General features: G+C 37.4%; 1 protein-coding gene across 3 annotated transcripts; it reads left to right on the forward strand.

Moving 5' to 3' along the window:
• The first annotated feature begins 275 nt into the window (after positions 1-275).
• FANCB (FA complementation group B) lies at positions 276-16538 on the forward strand. Of its 3 annotated transcripts, none has more exons than XM_075721433.1 (9): positions 276-313; positions 1261-2303; positions 3476-3628; positions 4147-4239; positions 9263-9391; positions 10272-10438; positions 12564-13018; positions 13867-14104; positions 16118-16538. In XM_075721433.1, the coding sequence occupies exons 2-9, from the start codon at positions 1368-1370 to the stop codon at positions 16536-16538; spliced, it is 2592 nt and encodes an 863-aa protein (XP_075577548.1). In that variant the 5' UTR covers positions 276-313; positions 1261-1367. The 3 variants fall into 3 exon arrangements, with proteins under 3 accessions (XP_075577548.1, XP_075577540.1, XP_009491364.1); XM_075721425.1 differs by lacking the exon at positions 276-313 and adding an exon at positions 666-699; XM_009493089.2 differs by lacking the exon at positions 276-313 and having other exon boundaries at positions 1163-2303.
• Positions 16539-16918: the final 380 nt, after the last annotated feature.

Consider the following 16918-nt stretch of genomic DNA (forward strand, 5'->3'; position numbering starts at 1 on the left):
GCAGGGGCGAGGGGGCGGGGCCTGACGGCGGCCCGCCCCTCCCCGTCCCGCGGCAAGAGCGGCGGCGCCGGCGCGGCCAACTGCCCAGAAGCCCCGCCCCGCCGCCCCGGCCCCGCCCCTTGCCCCGGGCCCTGACCCCGCCCCCGGTGCCGGCTGCTTTGGCGCCGCCCCCCGCCCCCGCTTCCCGTCCCGTCACGCTCCCTGCGGCGGGAGTTTCGGAGCGGGCGTGTGCTCCTCTCGCTCTCCCCTCCCCCCTCTGCCTGCCCTCCCTCCCCCGAAGCCGTGGCGGGAGCGGGGCGGCCTCAGGAGCCCGGTAAGGCTTTGCCAGCGCGGGGCCGGCCGGCGCTTTTCCTCTCTGGGCCGCTTCTCTCCGCAGGAACTTGCGTGGCCGCTGCCGGGCCGGGCCGGGCCGGGTGGGGAGGGCAGGGCGTTAACGGCTGTCAACGGCTCTCGGGGAGGAAGCTGGGGCCGGGGCCCGCTGCCGCCTCAGCCCTTGGGCCGCCGCCGCCGCCGTGGGAGCCGCTCGGCGCGGGGAAGGGGGCGGTGAGGCCCGGCCGGGGCTGCGAGGGGCGCGGGGGCGGCTGCTGCGGCGCCTCAGCTGCCCGGGCCCCCTCAGCCGGCGGGGGGAGGCTGCCCTGCCGGGGCGGCTGGGCCGGGCTAGGGGCGTCGCTGCGTACCCCGAAAATGGAGTGAAACTTGGTGAGACGGCTGCGGTTCGCTCTGGGTCCCCGGGGTCTTGTCTGGGGGAGGGAGGGAGCCTTCTTGGTGGTGAAATGACTGGACTCTTCTTCAGAGAGCTTTCTCCTTGAAGAGGCTTTACAATTTTAACCAGGAATGAATTATATTTATTAATAAAGCCTACACCTGAGTGAAGGCTCTTAAATTTGAGAATTCAAAGCACTGTTGCTTTCTAGTCTGCTCTATATATTTGTGGAGCTGACACCTTCAATTCAATCACACTAGCAGTACGTGTGTGGTTTGGTTTCTCTCAGTTTATAGTATGCCCTGTAGCTGTTGATGAGCGGCAAATTCGCGCTTTGGTAAATAAATACAAGAGTATGTTTCTGAAATATTTCTGTTATTTAAATCAAAGTTGCTTAACTTCATTTTAATCTGTGAGATTAAAGCACATATTGGCCTCATATTCTTGAATTAGTCTATGTCATTGCTTTGCAATGTATAGTTTTTCTTATTTTTAAGGATCAGTTCAGCTAGTCCCAAAACAATTTAATTTTTTTTTTTTGTTGTTCACTTTTGTAGATGGAAAGCGTCTAGATAGTTTAAAGTTTCCACAGAGAAATAATCCTCACAAAAATGGAGAAGCATACAGTTTTCTTGTAGAGGAATACACATAAAGATAAATAAAGATGCTTTTAGGTGAGCAAGAACAATTCTTGTCCTACAATGGCGAAGTCCTTATATTTCAGCTGTCAAAACCAAAACATGTGGAGGGAGCAGCTGATAAAACAATGAATTTATGTGTCAGAAGAATGGCATTCAACAGAGACACTAAGCTGTTTGTTCAGAAGTCTTCTGGAGTATTCAGCATGCGTGCCAGTCAGTTAAAAACTGAAATAATTTGTTGTAGCTGCACAACGGATTCCAGAACAGGGATTATTCTTCCCTGCGTTTTGATGAAAAAGAAAAAACGGAACAATGTTGTCAAATACCTTTTACTGTTGCTTCACAGTTCGAATCAATTTGAGCAGTCTTTTCATTTTAAATTGGATTATGAGCTGAAAGAAGACATCAGGTTGTTTACTGGCCCTTCAGTCCTGTGGAGGCATGCCAACAAGCTGTTCTACGTCTCTTGTGACACCTGCACGGTTCTAAGTGCTCCTGTTCAGCTTTCTTCTGTTGTGTGGACAGGTGAAATTGAAGCTGAAGGCACTGTTGTCTTAGGAATAAGAACTGCTTGCTTGCCAGAGAGTGAAGATGAGGATGAGTTTTCCACTTCAGACAGAGCCATCTGGGGTAGTGAGTTCTTTGGATACGCAATTGAAACACAAAAATTGCTAACTGGCACATGCTTTATGCCTCATGCTTACAGCAGAGTGGTGTCTTCTGTCTATGTCTGCAAGAATGAGATACTGAAAAAACAGCTCCGAATATCACTTGTCGCCATAACCCACAAGAATCAGCTTATTTGGTTCCAAGGTGGTCTCCCTAAAGGTGTTTGTGAGCTTCCTTATGAGAAACCATGTTCAGTAAAAATGGCTGTAACCAGTAGCAATGATTTGCTATTTATTGTGTCTTTTGCCTCCGGAAATACCTGTGTTGTACAGAGGAGAGACAGCTTACAGGTATTTGTGGCTTTAAACAGCTCCCTTTTACTACTATGTCTTTTTTTGTATATATTTCTTATTTCCAATCTTAATGATTCCTAGTTTTTACTTTCATTAAAAATAATCCAGCCACCAAGCCAGGAAACATAAAATTGCTACTCTACCCTTAATTGGTTTAGTGGTGGACTTGGTAATGTTAGGTTAATGGTTGGACTGGATGATCTTAAAGGTCTTTTCCAACCTAAACGATTCTATGATTCTATGATTGGAAGTTTCTGCAACTGAAAAGCTACATGTTTATGTTACATAGATTTTTTTTTTTTTTTTGTTCCTTCTGTTAAAATAACCTGTCTAAAGTATGAGATTGCTTTGCTTTCATTACTTGCTTATATATCTGAAAATAAATCCTGGATTCTATTATTTAATAATAGATTTTATGAATCTGAGCCAAAGCTTCTGTTGCTAATTGAAAACTTCCATAGTATGAGAACTTGAAGTTGTAAGATAGTTACGAGTGTGCCTACATAGTTTGTGTTAAAGTGAAAGTAAACTGATATCATTGCAAAGCATAAACTTCTCATTGGAATTTAAAAGCCTTTTGAGACTCACTGTAGACTCACTACAAAAAGTATTGTTTCATTAAAATGACAAGAAGAGGCCTCACTTTTATTTCCTAAAGTCAGGAGAAACAAAGTTAACTGCTAGGGTTTTGTAATATTCTGTCAAGAAGGCTTACATAGCTCAGGAAATGAAAGTTTGACCTATTTAGTCGTTAGCATTGTTGTACAAATTTGTCTTTATCTCTCAAACATATTTAAGTGTTCAATGCATCAAAGATATTTCTGGATGTCAAAGGTATAATGTCTTTAACTGATCTGCAAGTATTACGTGTTCTAAATAAATTTTACAGCATTCAGCTATTCAGCTGTTTTGAGTACACTGAAAAGTTGTCATCTTCTCTGCAACCTGTATTCTGAAAAGTGGTGTTTGAAGACAAATGGCTAATCTTTCCGCAGAGTTACATAGGCTGTAAATGATGGAGTAAGAATGAGAGCTTGACACTTCTTAAAATACTATATTCCACACACCTGAATAGACTGCCTCTTCATAAAAAGCAAGCTTCACCAAAACAAAATCTCAAATACAAGATTTATTCAAATACACGTATTTTAAAACCTCTTCTACTGTAGGTGGCTTCCAAATGGCAAAAAGTGAAGTCCGTTCTTGTGGATGATTTTATTGGCTCTGGAAGTGAGCAACTGTTACTGCTTTTTAAGGATGACTCCAATACAGATATGTTAAGTAGATTCAAAATAACGGATCTTGGAGAGATCAACTATGCAGTAAGTTCAGCTTGCCTTTTCTCAGCTGCTCAGTCTGTGCTTACTAAATTAAGAAAACCTCAACAAATCATTAAAATATTGGTGCAAAGTGAAATTTGATGTGTTCTGTGAAATGCCCTGAAGTTTGAATACAATATTCCCTGCTGTAATAAGATAAGTTATCTGAAGAGATTATTCTACTTCCTTGATAGCATCAACATTCTTTTGAGAAATTAAACTAATGCAGTTGAAACTGGTTCACATATGTAACAGGTTTGCTACAATGTTTACCTTTTGGCTAAGAACTTTTAATTAAGGCCATAGTGCTTGTTAATTGTCTTCTTATAATTGGGTCTTTCCATTATGTACTATCAAACTAATTGCTTTCAGAAGACAAGAGTTTTCTTTTAAAATGCATACTGTGATTCTGCTGGTTTTCTGTATTTTCCCCCGGATTTTTATAATGCTGTGTAATAGCCTGTACTTTACTTTCAGCTTTTTAATTAATTTAGGGTTTTATTTTGGCTTGGTTTTTTTAGAGTGGTGTTAATTACAAACATGATGTTCCTGCTGCAGAAGGATTGCAAGAGAATGGTTTGCTTACTATCCAAGCCCTTGAAACAAGATTACAGGTTTGTACTCAATAGTTCTGCCTCCATATTTTCTCCAAATTACTTTCTATATCATTGCGTTATCTAAAGGATGAGGTTAATGATACTGTTTTTATTGGAGAAGTGGTTCATGGAGAAGACAACATTGTTAAGTACCCATTCGTGAATCAGTGGTAGTCTGTGTTTCAGTTCTCTCAGTTGTTACAAATGTATTTGGGTACTTGGAAGGGTCTAATTTAATTTTAATTAAAACTTTGAGATAATGCTGAAGCTATCTTATCACGTCTTCATAACGGTCATTTTACTCATAGATGTTTAAATACCAGTTTAATAAAATCAGAATGTTTACTTCTTCTGCTCCACATTACATACTTTGAGACAGTGTAGTGCCAGGTTCCCAGTGAGTGCTGATGTGTGGTGGTTAATCCTGAAAATAAAGAGCGTTATGGTCTGTTTCTTTGTCCACAGACTTCAGTCAAGTTGGCTTTTACTTTTGCCCAAATAGTGACCATGGTTATTTCATCACCTGCTGATGTTTTTCCTCCTGCTACTAGCGGTTTTATAAGGATCATTTTGCAAAGTATAGTACGTGAAGCTAAGCTAAAATATATCCTTCTTTTAATTTATAAAACAAGCTGGGGGGAATCTGCCAGAGTTCAAGTAGTAATCAATAGGCATATATCGTTGCCTTCCTTTCTTTCTACCTTTCATCCTGTTAGTAAACACCCAGCATACTCTCCAGGATGTTCTTTTGCAGTATTGTGCACTGACCTATAGCAAATAGGTAATAATTGACAAAATAGGAAGATTATTTAAAAAAAAAAAAAAAAAGGCTTTAGGAGATAGCATAAATCTCAAATTGAGTCAACGATGTGAGGCTGTTGTTAGTTTGCTAAGAGTGCTTTAAGTATGAGATAGGAGGCAATTATTCCCATCATTTGAGAATTAATGAAAACTTAAGTAGGATATTGTGGTATTTTTAACTCCAGCCTTTAAAAATGAAGCAAATTAACTGGCAAAAGTTTAGTACTGGAAGGAAAGGAGGACTATGACACATTAGGAAAAGACTGAAAAAGAAAAGACTTTTCTAGTTCTAACTACAAAAGAGATGTCCAGAGAGAGAGAGAGAATCATAGAATTGTTTAGGTTGGAAAAGATCTTTAAGATCATCCAGTCCAACTGTTAACCTAACAATACCAAGTCCACCACTAAACCAATTAAGGGTAGAGTAATAATTAATTTCATGTTTCCTGTCTTGGTGTTTGGACTATTTTTAATGAAAGTAAAACTGGGAATCATTAAGGTTGGAAAGGATCTCTAGGATCATCAGTCTAACCATCAACCCAACACCACCATGCCCACTAAAACATGTCCCAAAGTACCACGTCCTCACGTTTTTTGAACACCTCCAGGGATGGTGACTCCACCACCTCTGTGGGCAGCCTGTTCCAATGCTTGACCACTGTTTTTGTGAAGAAATTTTTCCTAATATCCAATCTAAACCTCCCCTGATGCAGATTGAGGCCGTTTCCTCTCGTCCTATCGCTAGTTACTTGGGAGAAGAGATATTATACATCTTCCAGAAGATAAAAGCTGTGGTTTGGAGAACACTGGGCAATAGGGCTTTTTTCCTTCCAGGAAAGTACAAGAAAGTAGAAATTGGATTAATTTCAAGGGCCTCTTGAGGTCCCTTCCAACCCTGCATTTCTACAGTTCTTCAGTTTGCATGTTAGAGGCCTATTTGCTTTTACATGCACAAGTGCAAGCTTCCTTCTAAATGCATTTTTTTCCATTTCTGGTTTCTTTTGGATAGTTGTATGTTTTAAAACTGATTTCTTTAGTGCTGCATTCTTTCCTTACTCATTATGTTACTTTCCTCCTCTACAAAACAGAAATTAGTTTCAATCTCTCTCATTTGTTTCTCCTTCCAGTGTTGTAATGAAGATTGTCCACCCTGCCATTGACAGCTATATGTTCTATGTAACTATGTTGTACAACTATTCTTTTAATACATCATCTGGCTTTCAGCTGTACAGCTCACTCAGTGTTAGGATCAAATGAATAGTCTGTTTGTACATTCTACTGCTTCCACTGGAAACAAGGCACTGGCTGGAGATTATATGTATCATCTGCTGATAAGGTGGTTCTTAAAGACACAGAATCCTTCATAAGACCTAATTTATTTATTTATTTAAAGATCTTTTTGATCTCTAATTTTCAAAGCCACATGCTAGCACAAGCATTGTAAGCAAGTTGAAAATCTTCCTATGTTTTAATGCTGTAAATCTTTGAAATTGTTATGCTGATGAATTTGGAAGTAGGTGCAGATGTTTCTTTTTAACCTTACTGTTGCTTCCTTGTTGAGATCTCCATTGTTCTGTTATGTTTCCCTGAACAGTGAAGTACTCTTGCTGGTTTTTGTCATCTGCTGATTGTTTTGATGCAATAGTGCATGGATCCTGCTTAGCTTGGGAATTTCCAAAGGTTATTTAGCCTTGGAGTAGTACCTCCTGACACTTACCATCAAAATTCAGGTCTTCTAGAAATTTGCAATCAAATCATGTTTTGACAGTCTCTATGGAATCTCATCTTTTAGGGAAAAATGAAATAGCAAATGCAGCCCTCTTTCATATCTCTTGCTTACCTCTTATTTCACGTCTGCATAGCTGGTTTTAGCTGTGTGAGAACTTTGGCAGGACTGAATTAGTCCCCTGCATATGAGTAGGCTGCATTTAAGTTACACATAGTAATACATATAAGTTGCACTTTGCAGGTAGTGAAATTGAAAAATATATCAGCTTGTGCATTTTTGAACTGTTCTATGTTTATCTTGTATACAGTCTTTTGGGCCTGAATCCAGCCTTCTCTCCTCTGAAGATTTTTTTTCTTTAACACTCTATTTAGTATCTTCTGAAGAAGACTTCCTTTGGCAAAGTACTGCAGTTACATTACAACAGCTGAGTTTACAGGGTTTCTCATGGTTTTAGTTGGCTGTTCTGGCAGAAATATGACAAGTCAGAAGTGTCTTTTTATGTCCACTGGCCTGTTTTCCCCCCAGGTATTTAACAGTTTTTTTAAGGATTATAATGCCAAATTCTTTTACCGATGATTAATTTGTTTCCTTTGACTTGGTTTGCCTGGTTTGGGGCAGGTATTGTTTTAATCCTTACTGCTGATTTATTGAATTGCTGCAATGTCTAATTGTTTTGTTCTCATAATGCTGGTTTGGTGGTGGGTAGAAAGTTATTTAAGAAATGTTCTGTACATTTGATTTTTATTACTGTTTTTAGAGTAAGTTTTAAGTATTTATTTTTCTGTCTGTTGCTGTGGATTGGCCCATTTTCTTTTTGATAGTCTTTCATAAGGGGTTTTAGTCACTTAAAAAACATAGAACCAGTTATTTACCATATGAGCAGCTTCAGCCTCTAGATCTCTGAATTATGTTTCCCTCTGGCTTTTTTTGTCTACTTTTCCCATTTTACCTTTGCTTTTCCCAATATTTTTTAGTCTTATCAATAGTGAATCTTCCTTTCCATTTTCTTTCCTTTGTAAGAGTGCCACAGTTCTTGGCTCAGTAGTTTTAGCTCTGTATGTATGGGTATTAATTTATTTATTTATGAATACTGCAACTTTAATTGCAATGTGTCAAAGCACTTGGCTGTTCTACTTACTACTAAGCCTCTGCCTTAATTTGCTTTGCTTTTGACAGTGATTCATCTGTTCTGCTGTTCATGCTGGATTTACTCGCAGCTCTACTGAGTTTGGCTCTGGACTGCCTTGTTTTTATGTTGATGTTTTTTAAGGTGATCTAGTTTTGTTTTCTTAGTTTCACAATGCAAAGATTGTGACTTCTGCTGATGCTTGTTGTGCAGTGCATCTTGGCATATGGCAGAAGGGATGTGCATGTCATTTGTTCCAGAGAGTTGATGGGGGACGCTAAGTCCCAAAGTCTTGGGTTTGCCATGTGGTAAATTTGAGGTCTCTCTCATGTGTTGCTTTATGAGGAAAAAGGGCTTGCAAAAGTCAGATTGGTCAGCAAGCATACATCAGTGAATCTTTGGCATTTTGACTGCTTCTCAGTCTGTGCTTCCCCATTTGCTTTCTGTTTACTCAGTTGTTTATTCAGAGTTGCTCACCAATGGGAGTAAGTAATGTTTTTGTATTCTGATGACCTTGATGAGGAAGGTATTGTAGAATCATCTTTGTTCTTCACTCTTCGTTTTCTTCTCCTGATTCAAGTCTGGCACTGGATTGTTGCTTGGAATCTCGTACTTATGACACATGGTTTGATAGGTGGCAAATAAATTTTTTACAGAACTTACCATGATGAGTGCCACTTGCTCTAAATGCCCTTTGCCATTGCAGCTTGAGCAGAGGGCATCACTTCACTTACGTGAAGTACTTTTTATTTCGGCTTGTCAGTTGGTTATGATTGATCCTGATTTGGTTTTTGGTTTTTTTGGGGGGTAGGCAAGGGGAAGTTTGGTTTTGCATTCCAATGGTTAGCTTTGTTCTTTCCTTGGCAGCACTGGACTTCTCAGGATCTTGCTTTCCAGATAATAACTTTTGAGAAGCTTTCTTAAAATCTAAGAAGCTGGTGTTGGCGTTCCTTTTTTTTTTTTTTTTTTTTAAACTGAGACATAGCCTGCATGTGTGTCCGTTTGTTAAACTGTCAATTCTTCAGTATTGACCAATAATCAATACGAGTCTTGAAGAAATCAAAACTGGTATCAATGGAAAAGTGAAGCAGGAATAATAATGAAAAGCCTGAAGATCTACATAATTTGATAAAATTTACTGTAGAAGTTTATCATAAACTCAAGGATTAATATTGAGAGGCCAGGATTCTTAGATTCATATTTTGGCAGCAGAGTAGCCTGACTTGAATGTTTTTTAGAAACATTACCTGAAGAACGCCAGGATCTTGACTTGTGATACTTGCATAAAAATGGAAAGCTGAAAAGATATCTTGGTAGCTTCAATATCAGTTCTTATTTGCAGTAGACCTAAGCATAAGGCTAATGATCCTTTTTATTTTTTACAGGCTGGTTGCACCTCTGTTCGAGAGCTACAGCAGCATTTAGGACTCAAAAAGAGGGTTATTCTTGCATCTTGCAGAGCATTAATAAATCTTGTTGAAGAAAGAACCCATATTCTACCAGCTGCAAAAGAGGTAAAATGCAGAAGAGACTACAGATCACTTCTGAATTCTGCCAAGCCATTTGTAGAGGGTGCTTCCATCAACCACTGGTTACTTTCACCAGTGCAATTTGCCACTATCAAAACTCATTAATCTGCTTTTTAAGTCTGGTTCATTACCTTAACCTGTCAATGTAGGTAGATAAGAGTAAATTTAGTTGTCTTGAAATTGATTTGCACAATACCTCCTGACAACTGAGTTGCATGGAGGAGTAACCTCTACAAAGAGTTAGTCACAAATAGTAGGGGGAGTGTACAGCCTTAATTGGCACAGTTGCCTAGATATTGAATATCTGTCTGTGATCTAGCATGTTACGAAAAATGAGCTGTCATAGATCTGTGTAAGCAAAATTGATTTTATAATGGGGGCAGAGTGAACTGTGGGCTGAGAAGGTGATGGAGGTTGGGAAAATGTTCTCTTAATATGTTGCTCAAAAGAAGCCTCCTAATTTACTTGAAATGGAGTTAATCTCCCTTTCAGTTAGTGTTGTCCCTTTCAAGTCAGCCAGGTTTAGACAACAAAATTTCGAGCACTTAATGCAGTAATATAAAATAAAGACTAGTACCTTAAATCTTCTTTGGACAATTAAATGTATGACAGTTCAAGATTCATACATGTGTTGGTTACAAGGAGGGAATGAGTTGTGCTTTTCATGATATCATATGTTCTAAGAAAATGCAATTCTGTCTTTTGAATCTGTTGTAGAGAATAAACTAGTTTATATAGTTTTCATTTTATCTTTTTTATCTTAAAAGCACTTCCAGCAATCATTTGTGCTAAAACATGAAGTAATGCAGTATAAAACCCCCTAATATCTCCACTTAATTTATCTAAAAAAACGTTTTTCTGTAAGGAAGGTCTTGTCTCTCTCTGGGATGATGCAGAAAATCCTCCTCATTCTCTTAATAAAGAGACATCATTGGCATCTAAAGTCCCGGAGCACTTTATAGAGAAATTGTGGCAGCGTGTTGTGGGTGACAGCTTGGTAGTTGGAGTAAAACTAACTGAATCATTTTACTTGTAAGTATATAAATTTATCTAATAATTTAATTGAGTAGTTTTATAAAAACTGAATTTGCAGGTTAAGCTCTGCAGCAGCAAGAGTGGATTTTTGAGCTTTGAACTTTCTCATTTTGAACGTCTGTATATAAAGTGTTTCAAGTGTGTGTCTTTGTCAGTATTGTTGCTGCTGTTTGTCTCTTTCTAGCACTGTGCAAAAAAATACATTGCATAGCCAAAAATCAGTTGTGTCAATATAACCACATCATTACTGGAGGCTTTTTACAACAGAGTTTTTCACAAAAATTTTGGTTCTTCATAGTCTGTGTTGACATAGCTATGCTGACGTCAGTATGCGGTGTAGATAAAGCTCTGTCTTAGCTATAAAGTTTCTGATGCCTTGCTGTTAACATCTTGCCATTCCTAAAGAGTGATTTGCTTAAAGAAGCACAAAACATTTTAAATTCTCCGATCAACTTAATAAATACTTAGCTTTTGAATTGAACTATGCTGCAGTCAAGTATCCAATCAAATAAAATATTTGCTAAGCTTATGTATTGTGTAAATTATGTGGAACAATCAGCCATGCAATATTTAAACCTTCAAAATTCTTTGTTTATTCTTGTTATTATCTTTAAAACTATTTGTTTATTCTGTTCATTTTAATTGCTCAGTTCTAGTTGTAAATACTACTTCTGTCATTTCCCCCTTACAGGGAGGGAACTAATTTGGAACACAGCTCAAAAAAACAGGATTACATGAAACATAAATTTACGATGTGCATTGTGTAATGTAAACTTTGGTGGAGTCAGAACTTACCTTTTGACCTATATTCCCACAAGCAGTGTAGCTGAGACTGTTAGGGTAAGCTTAAAGACTGTTGACGCCACTGAAAATCATTCAAGTGGTTGTGGGGGAGCTGACCTGTTATGCCCTTTGGCCATTCTGCTGGAGCTGCGGGTATATTATTTCTCAACTGTCAGATTGCTATAACTTTACAAGAAAGTTGACCTCATCTTCTTGACAGCCTCTGTTAAGAGCCACTGAGGCAAGAGATTGTTTTTGCCTTTCCAGTGTTTATTCCTTTAGCTTTGATGATAATGACTTTGTTTTTGAAAATGAAATACTTAATTCCTGTATAGCTTCAGAAATCCTCAGAAGATTTGGAACCATTCTTTAAAAACCAGTAGCAATATTGCCCTCTCCCCCATTTTTACAGTTGAGAAAAGATCTGTGAAGATGAAGTCATTTGTCAAAGGTTACCTGGTAGGCTAGCAGCAGCACCTAGGTCTTCTGGGCTCCAGTTCAGTACTATATACAACAACCTGTGTTTTTGGGGAAAAGGGCTTGCTTTCTCTCCACCCCCAACACTGTAAGTCTTTATCGATTATTTTTGTGCTTTGTACTAATGCAAGATTGCAGTGATGTTTTAGATTGCATTATGAGGTTGTGATACTTATCTGTAAAGAAAATTAGACATTCATAAGACTTTTGAGATGTCAGTGACATCTTGAGCCTGAATTGATTGACAGAATAAAATATTCATTAAGAGAGGATCTGAAACAGTAATATTAGGATTTCATTGAAGGAACCCTGTGTTGAATAAATAAAGTACTTCACGCATTCTGGGAAATTACTGCATGTTTAAGGTAATAGTATTTTAAACATTTTATTTTATTCCCTACATTCAATTTTGTTTGAATATCTATAAAACAATATAGAACATCAGAAGACCTTTTAGTCTGTAAAAAAGGCAGAGTTGATACTTTCTGTAATTTTTTATTAAAAGAAAGTTAAGTCTTTTTAAAAATAAACTATAATTGTCATAGAGTATCTGCATGGGTTATGTGGAATTTTCAGCATTTTCTGGGTGAATTAGACACCCAAATACTTTCAGTTGAAATGAGGCATCTGACTTCTAGAAGCTCTTAGAAAATTCAGTCTATGTTTTGAAAATCTTTGTACTAAGCTTAGATGAAATAGTCATTTAAAGGACTTATACTCTTTGCACAGACTATGACTTAACCTGGAATGATATTGGAGTTTGCGGTAGTCTTAAATGTCTGTATATATCTGCAAAGTTCTGGTTATTTGTCAAAAGCCAAAATACGAACTGGGAGTGCAGTCATCTTATGGATTTTTACAGGTCACTGAATGATGTCAGTTTATCTTTAGTGATGGATCAAGACTTCTCTTCGATTTCTCCAACTATCAAGTGTCGAAATAAAATCATTAAGCTGAACAAAGCCTTCTCAGCACTGGCTGTCTCCTCATGTCAAATTGAGCCTCCTCCAAAAAAGATGAAACTGGACTTGCATAGCAAGAATGATCTGAAAAAAGAGTTTCCGAAGAGATGTTCAAGGGTTCAGCTGGATGGAGCAAAGACAGTCATTGCTATTACCAGCCTTTCACCACTATTGGCATTTCATCGTGTACGTTGCATAGTTCTGCTACATGCAAAGAAACAAAAACGTTGGAATGACAGTTTACAGGAGAGCAAAAAGATTACCGTACTCTGTGGGAAAATTTTGTTAGGTCTGGAAGATATTTCAAATGGAAAATATTCAGTAAAGATGCTAAGGGATAATAGTTACTGTACAGGTAAATGGATTGATATAATTTGGATTCATAAATATGTGGTTGATTCTTCTGTTTATTCTAGGTGATGCCAGGCTAAGTTTTCAAGGTGTAATCACATCTGTGTCTGATGACAAACTGTATAGACCTGTTGGGAATTAAAAGCTGGCTGAAATATAAGACGGAACATTTTTCAAAATGGAAAAAAATGTTAAGTGAGTTGCTGTAAGGTTTTCTGCTAGCACTGGTGCTGAAGTGTATCTGGAAAGGTTCATTTTGAAGATAAGTCTGAATACAGAATGCTGAAGCCTGTGTTTTTTTCTACAAATAAGATACTGTTGATTAGATACATAGGGTTTTTTTCTGACATAGTATTACCTCTTAAATAATAACAAAGTAATTTAAGCTTTTCCTCATCTACACGTCCATTAAGGTCATTTATTTTCCTTTCTTTTAATATTCCTGATTTAATTGATTTTGAACTGGGCTTCTGCTCATGTAGTGAAATATCCTTTTGATTGTTTGCAGTGAATTTTAATTTCTTTCTTCCTTCAATGCTGTATCTTTGGCCAAAGCCAATGTGTCATCTAACTATCACAGCAGGCTATTAATAGTTGTCTTTTGGCAAGGTGACGTTTGCCTTTAGAGCTTTCATTATATAGGTGGTTCTCTGTTAATCAGCAAATGATTTTGCTTGACAGAAGTAGGTACAAGAATTTAGGTGAGAATTAAATTCTCAAAGAATGCCTGAATGCAGGTGCAAACTCTTCACGTAGAACTGGAAGTGTGAACCAAAAATCTAAGCCCATTTAATGCATGCAACATGTTCAAAGTATTTAGGTCAAATATCTTTTTACTGTATTTTCTTGCAGGTTCCATGGAAGATATACTTGCTGTCCTTGCAGTATCTGTCAGATTCTCCTTCCAGATTGCGTCTTCCGACTGCACATTGACTCCAGTAAATTCATGGTTACTGGGAGAAATGGAGTGCACACCATTTAAGGAATGCCATGACAACATATTCTGTCATAAAGCAGGAAATATGCATGGTACAGTTTTTAACTGGACCCTGAAAAATCCATTTGAAGGAGTTCTAACATTATTTTGCAGGTAAAATTGCTCAGAAAGTGTAGAGTATATTCATCTTGCATACACACTTTTTTATCTTTACAGTATTTCTTACTGGTACCATAAACAAGAGCCAAAACCATAACCAATAGGCTTCCAATGTGATGATATGATAACCATCAGCAACAACAGAATTACTTTCAAATCAGAATTATGACAGAGCCTGAACTGCATTGTTTAATTTGGCTAGGCTAGAACACTGAATTACAAATAAGTCTAATTTCCATTAATATCTGCTTGGTACTATTTCTTTTGTTCATTTCACTGCATCATAATTTTATATTCATTTTTCTTACATTATTCTTAGTATACTATATAATTTTTCTTCAACATGTCTTGGTTTAAAAACAAATCCTTAAGGAGATGTTAAAAAAAAAAAAAAACCCAAAGAAAGAACAAACCCCAATTTATTCTACATTTAAATTTATTGCTATGTCATTTTGTATTTTAGTAGCACAACATGAATTTAGTCCAATTTTGTACATGTTTCTGACATATTTGTTTCCTATCTACCATGATTTTGGAAAGGAAATAATCTGAAGAATCTCAGTGATTTCTTATGTAGATTCTTGGACAAATATCTATAAAATTTCCTAAACCAGGCTAAACAAGTTAGTAATACTGCCATAATTTATGATTTAGATAGGTAAGGCTCACAACATAAAATGTACTTCTCAAGTATTGATAAATGTTGCCTGTCCTGAAGAGTTCAAGCTAAAAAATAAAAGAAAGAAAAAGCGTATCTCTTAAGAGTCTCTAATTTATAGTGAGGTTCAATCTTTTACTGAATTTAGGAGTTGATTTCCTTCTTTTATGTAAGAGGAAAGGCTGAAATGTTTAAGAAATCAATTAGTAAAATTTTAAGCCTCAAGACTTTTGGTTCTTTTTGAAAAGTTAGGTTACTTGATACTGTTCACTTTTGATCCAATTTTGCATTAATAGTTAGTGAGCTGCATGTTTATCGTGTAACTAGAATTGTATTTTCTGTATCTTTTTTTCCCCATCTTTGGATTCATCGTTTATCCAGCTAGGATATTTCTGCAATAGGTGGGAACTACAGACTATTCTTTTTCACAGCCTTTCAGAACCAAAATAAACTATATCCTGTTGAAATAGGAGTGCTTTAAGGAAAAATGCCTTTCTGATCTGTGTGAGAAAACTAGCTACTTAAGGGATGCTTGTGGGTTTTTTGGGGGTTGGTGTGGTTTTGGGTGTGGAGGGTTTTTTTTTTGTTGTTGGTTGGTTGGTTTTGGTGGGTTGTGGGGTTGTTTTCCCTGAGATTTTTTTTTTTTTAATCAAAAGACATCTTCCAATGAGTTTTTCTGGGCGGACACTGGAAATAAGACTTTGGACAAACTCTACATTCTTCTTAGAATGAGGAAACTGTCACTGCATCATATGTGCTACACTGGTATCAGGGAGAATAGGTTCCCTGATAATCGATTGCCAGCACTATTTTATCTTTTCTTAATAATTTTGAATGTCTGATTTTTATGTGCATGTCTGATTTTTAAGTGCAACTTTCCCTCTCCAGTGACCATTTGCAAAGACAAGCTGTGGGCCATCTAATAGCCATGCTGTGCATACCTATTGATAGTGACAATCTATGAATATAAGTGACTTTTATCTGCCCCTAAATGTAGACCAGACAACACATTTCTTTTGTGCTATTACATGTGGCCTTCATGTACAATTAATTGCTTCTTCAAGAAACAAGTGAAGCACATGTAACCCCAATCATGGAGATCTAGTTTAGCATAGAATATTTATGCTGCTGAAGTTTGCTTAGTGTCAGTTCTTTCGATGTACAGTGGCTATCACGCGTGCCATTAGAAAGCCCTTGCTTACTCTTGTATGTACAATACACATAACACTTAAAACCATAATCAGCGTAAGTTTTTCCCTGTTTGATATAAAGTAGCTTTGTTTTATTTTCCACTATAAAGTTTTGAAGAGAGACGGTGTAGCTTTAATAATAATACTCTTATTTTACAGAAATCTGACTGTCTTGTTCCAGTGCCTCCATAGCCTTACTAGAGTTCTCCCACCAAGCTGTGATGTAAAACTCCTGAGATCTGGAAGCAAAGGTGTACTTACTGAACATTTAGCACTGGCTTTGGAAAAAGAAATGCTCATCTTGAGGAGTTCTTTCTTCCGAAAAGAAAGCAAAGCTGAAAACAGTTTGACATGGGGGAATGAGCCTGGCAAGAAAATCAGTGATGCTCCTGTGGCTCCTTTACTGGACAGTGAGGAAGGAGTTCAGCAATTCAGAAAGAAGCTTCAGAATGAACGGGAAGAGAGTGTGCTGAGTATGAATCAAGCAATGAATGGTGCCCTTTACCAGGAAATTGCTTTGAAAATAGCAGAAGCTCAGCTCAGTTCAGATGCGATTGTGTGGAGGCTGAGCAAATTGTAGAAACTGTTCACTAAATTTATTTTTAATAAAGTTTTATTAAAGTTATACTATTAAATAATATTTATATTTTCATGGGTACTTTTTATTCTATAGCTCAGTTATTTCTACAGATAAATACTGGCATTTTGGTTGATGATTTGTAGCTTGTTTGGCAAGAATTTAATATTAAAGATAGCTGAGTTATTATTTTGTTACAGATTTTGAAAATACTATTTTTAAGGTATTTTCTAATAAGTTCTATTTCAAAATCATAGTTCTTGAACTATAAATGAACTATATTAGAAAAAAATTAACAAGCATGTACAGTTTAAAATAGTCATTGAAAGATGACTGTTCACACAGGTAAAACTTAAGCTTTTTTTAGAAATCTTAGGACAGCT

Source organism: Pelecanus crispus, chromosome 1 (assembly GCF_030463565.1).
Source record: "Pelecanus crispus isolate bPelCri1 chromosome 1, bPelCri1.pri, whole genome shotgun sequence".
Lineage (NCBI taxonomy): Eukaryota > Metazoa > Chordata > Aves > Pelecaniformes > Pelecanidae > Pelecanus > Pelecanus crispus.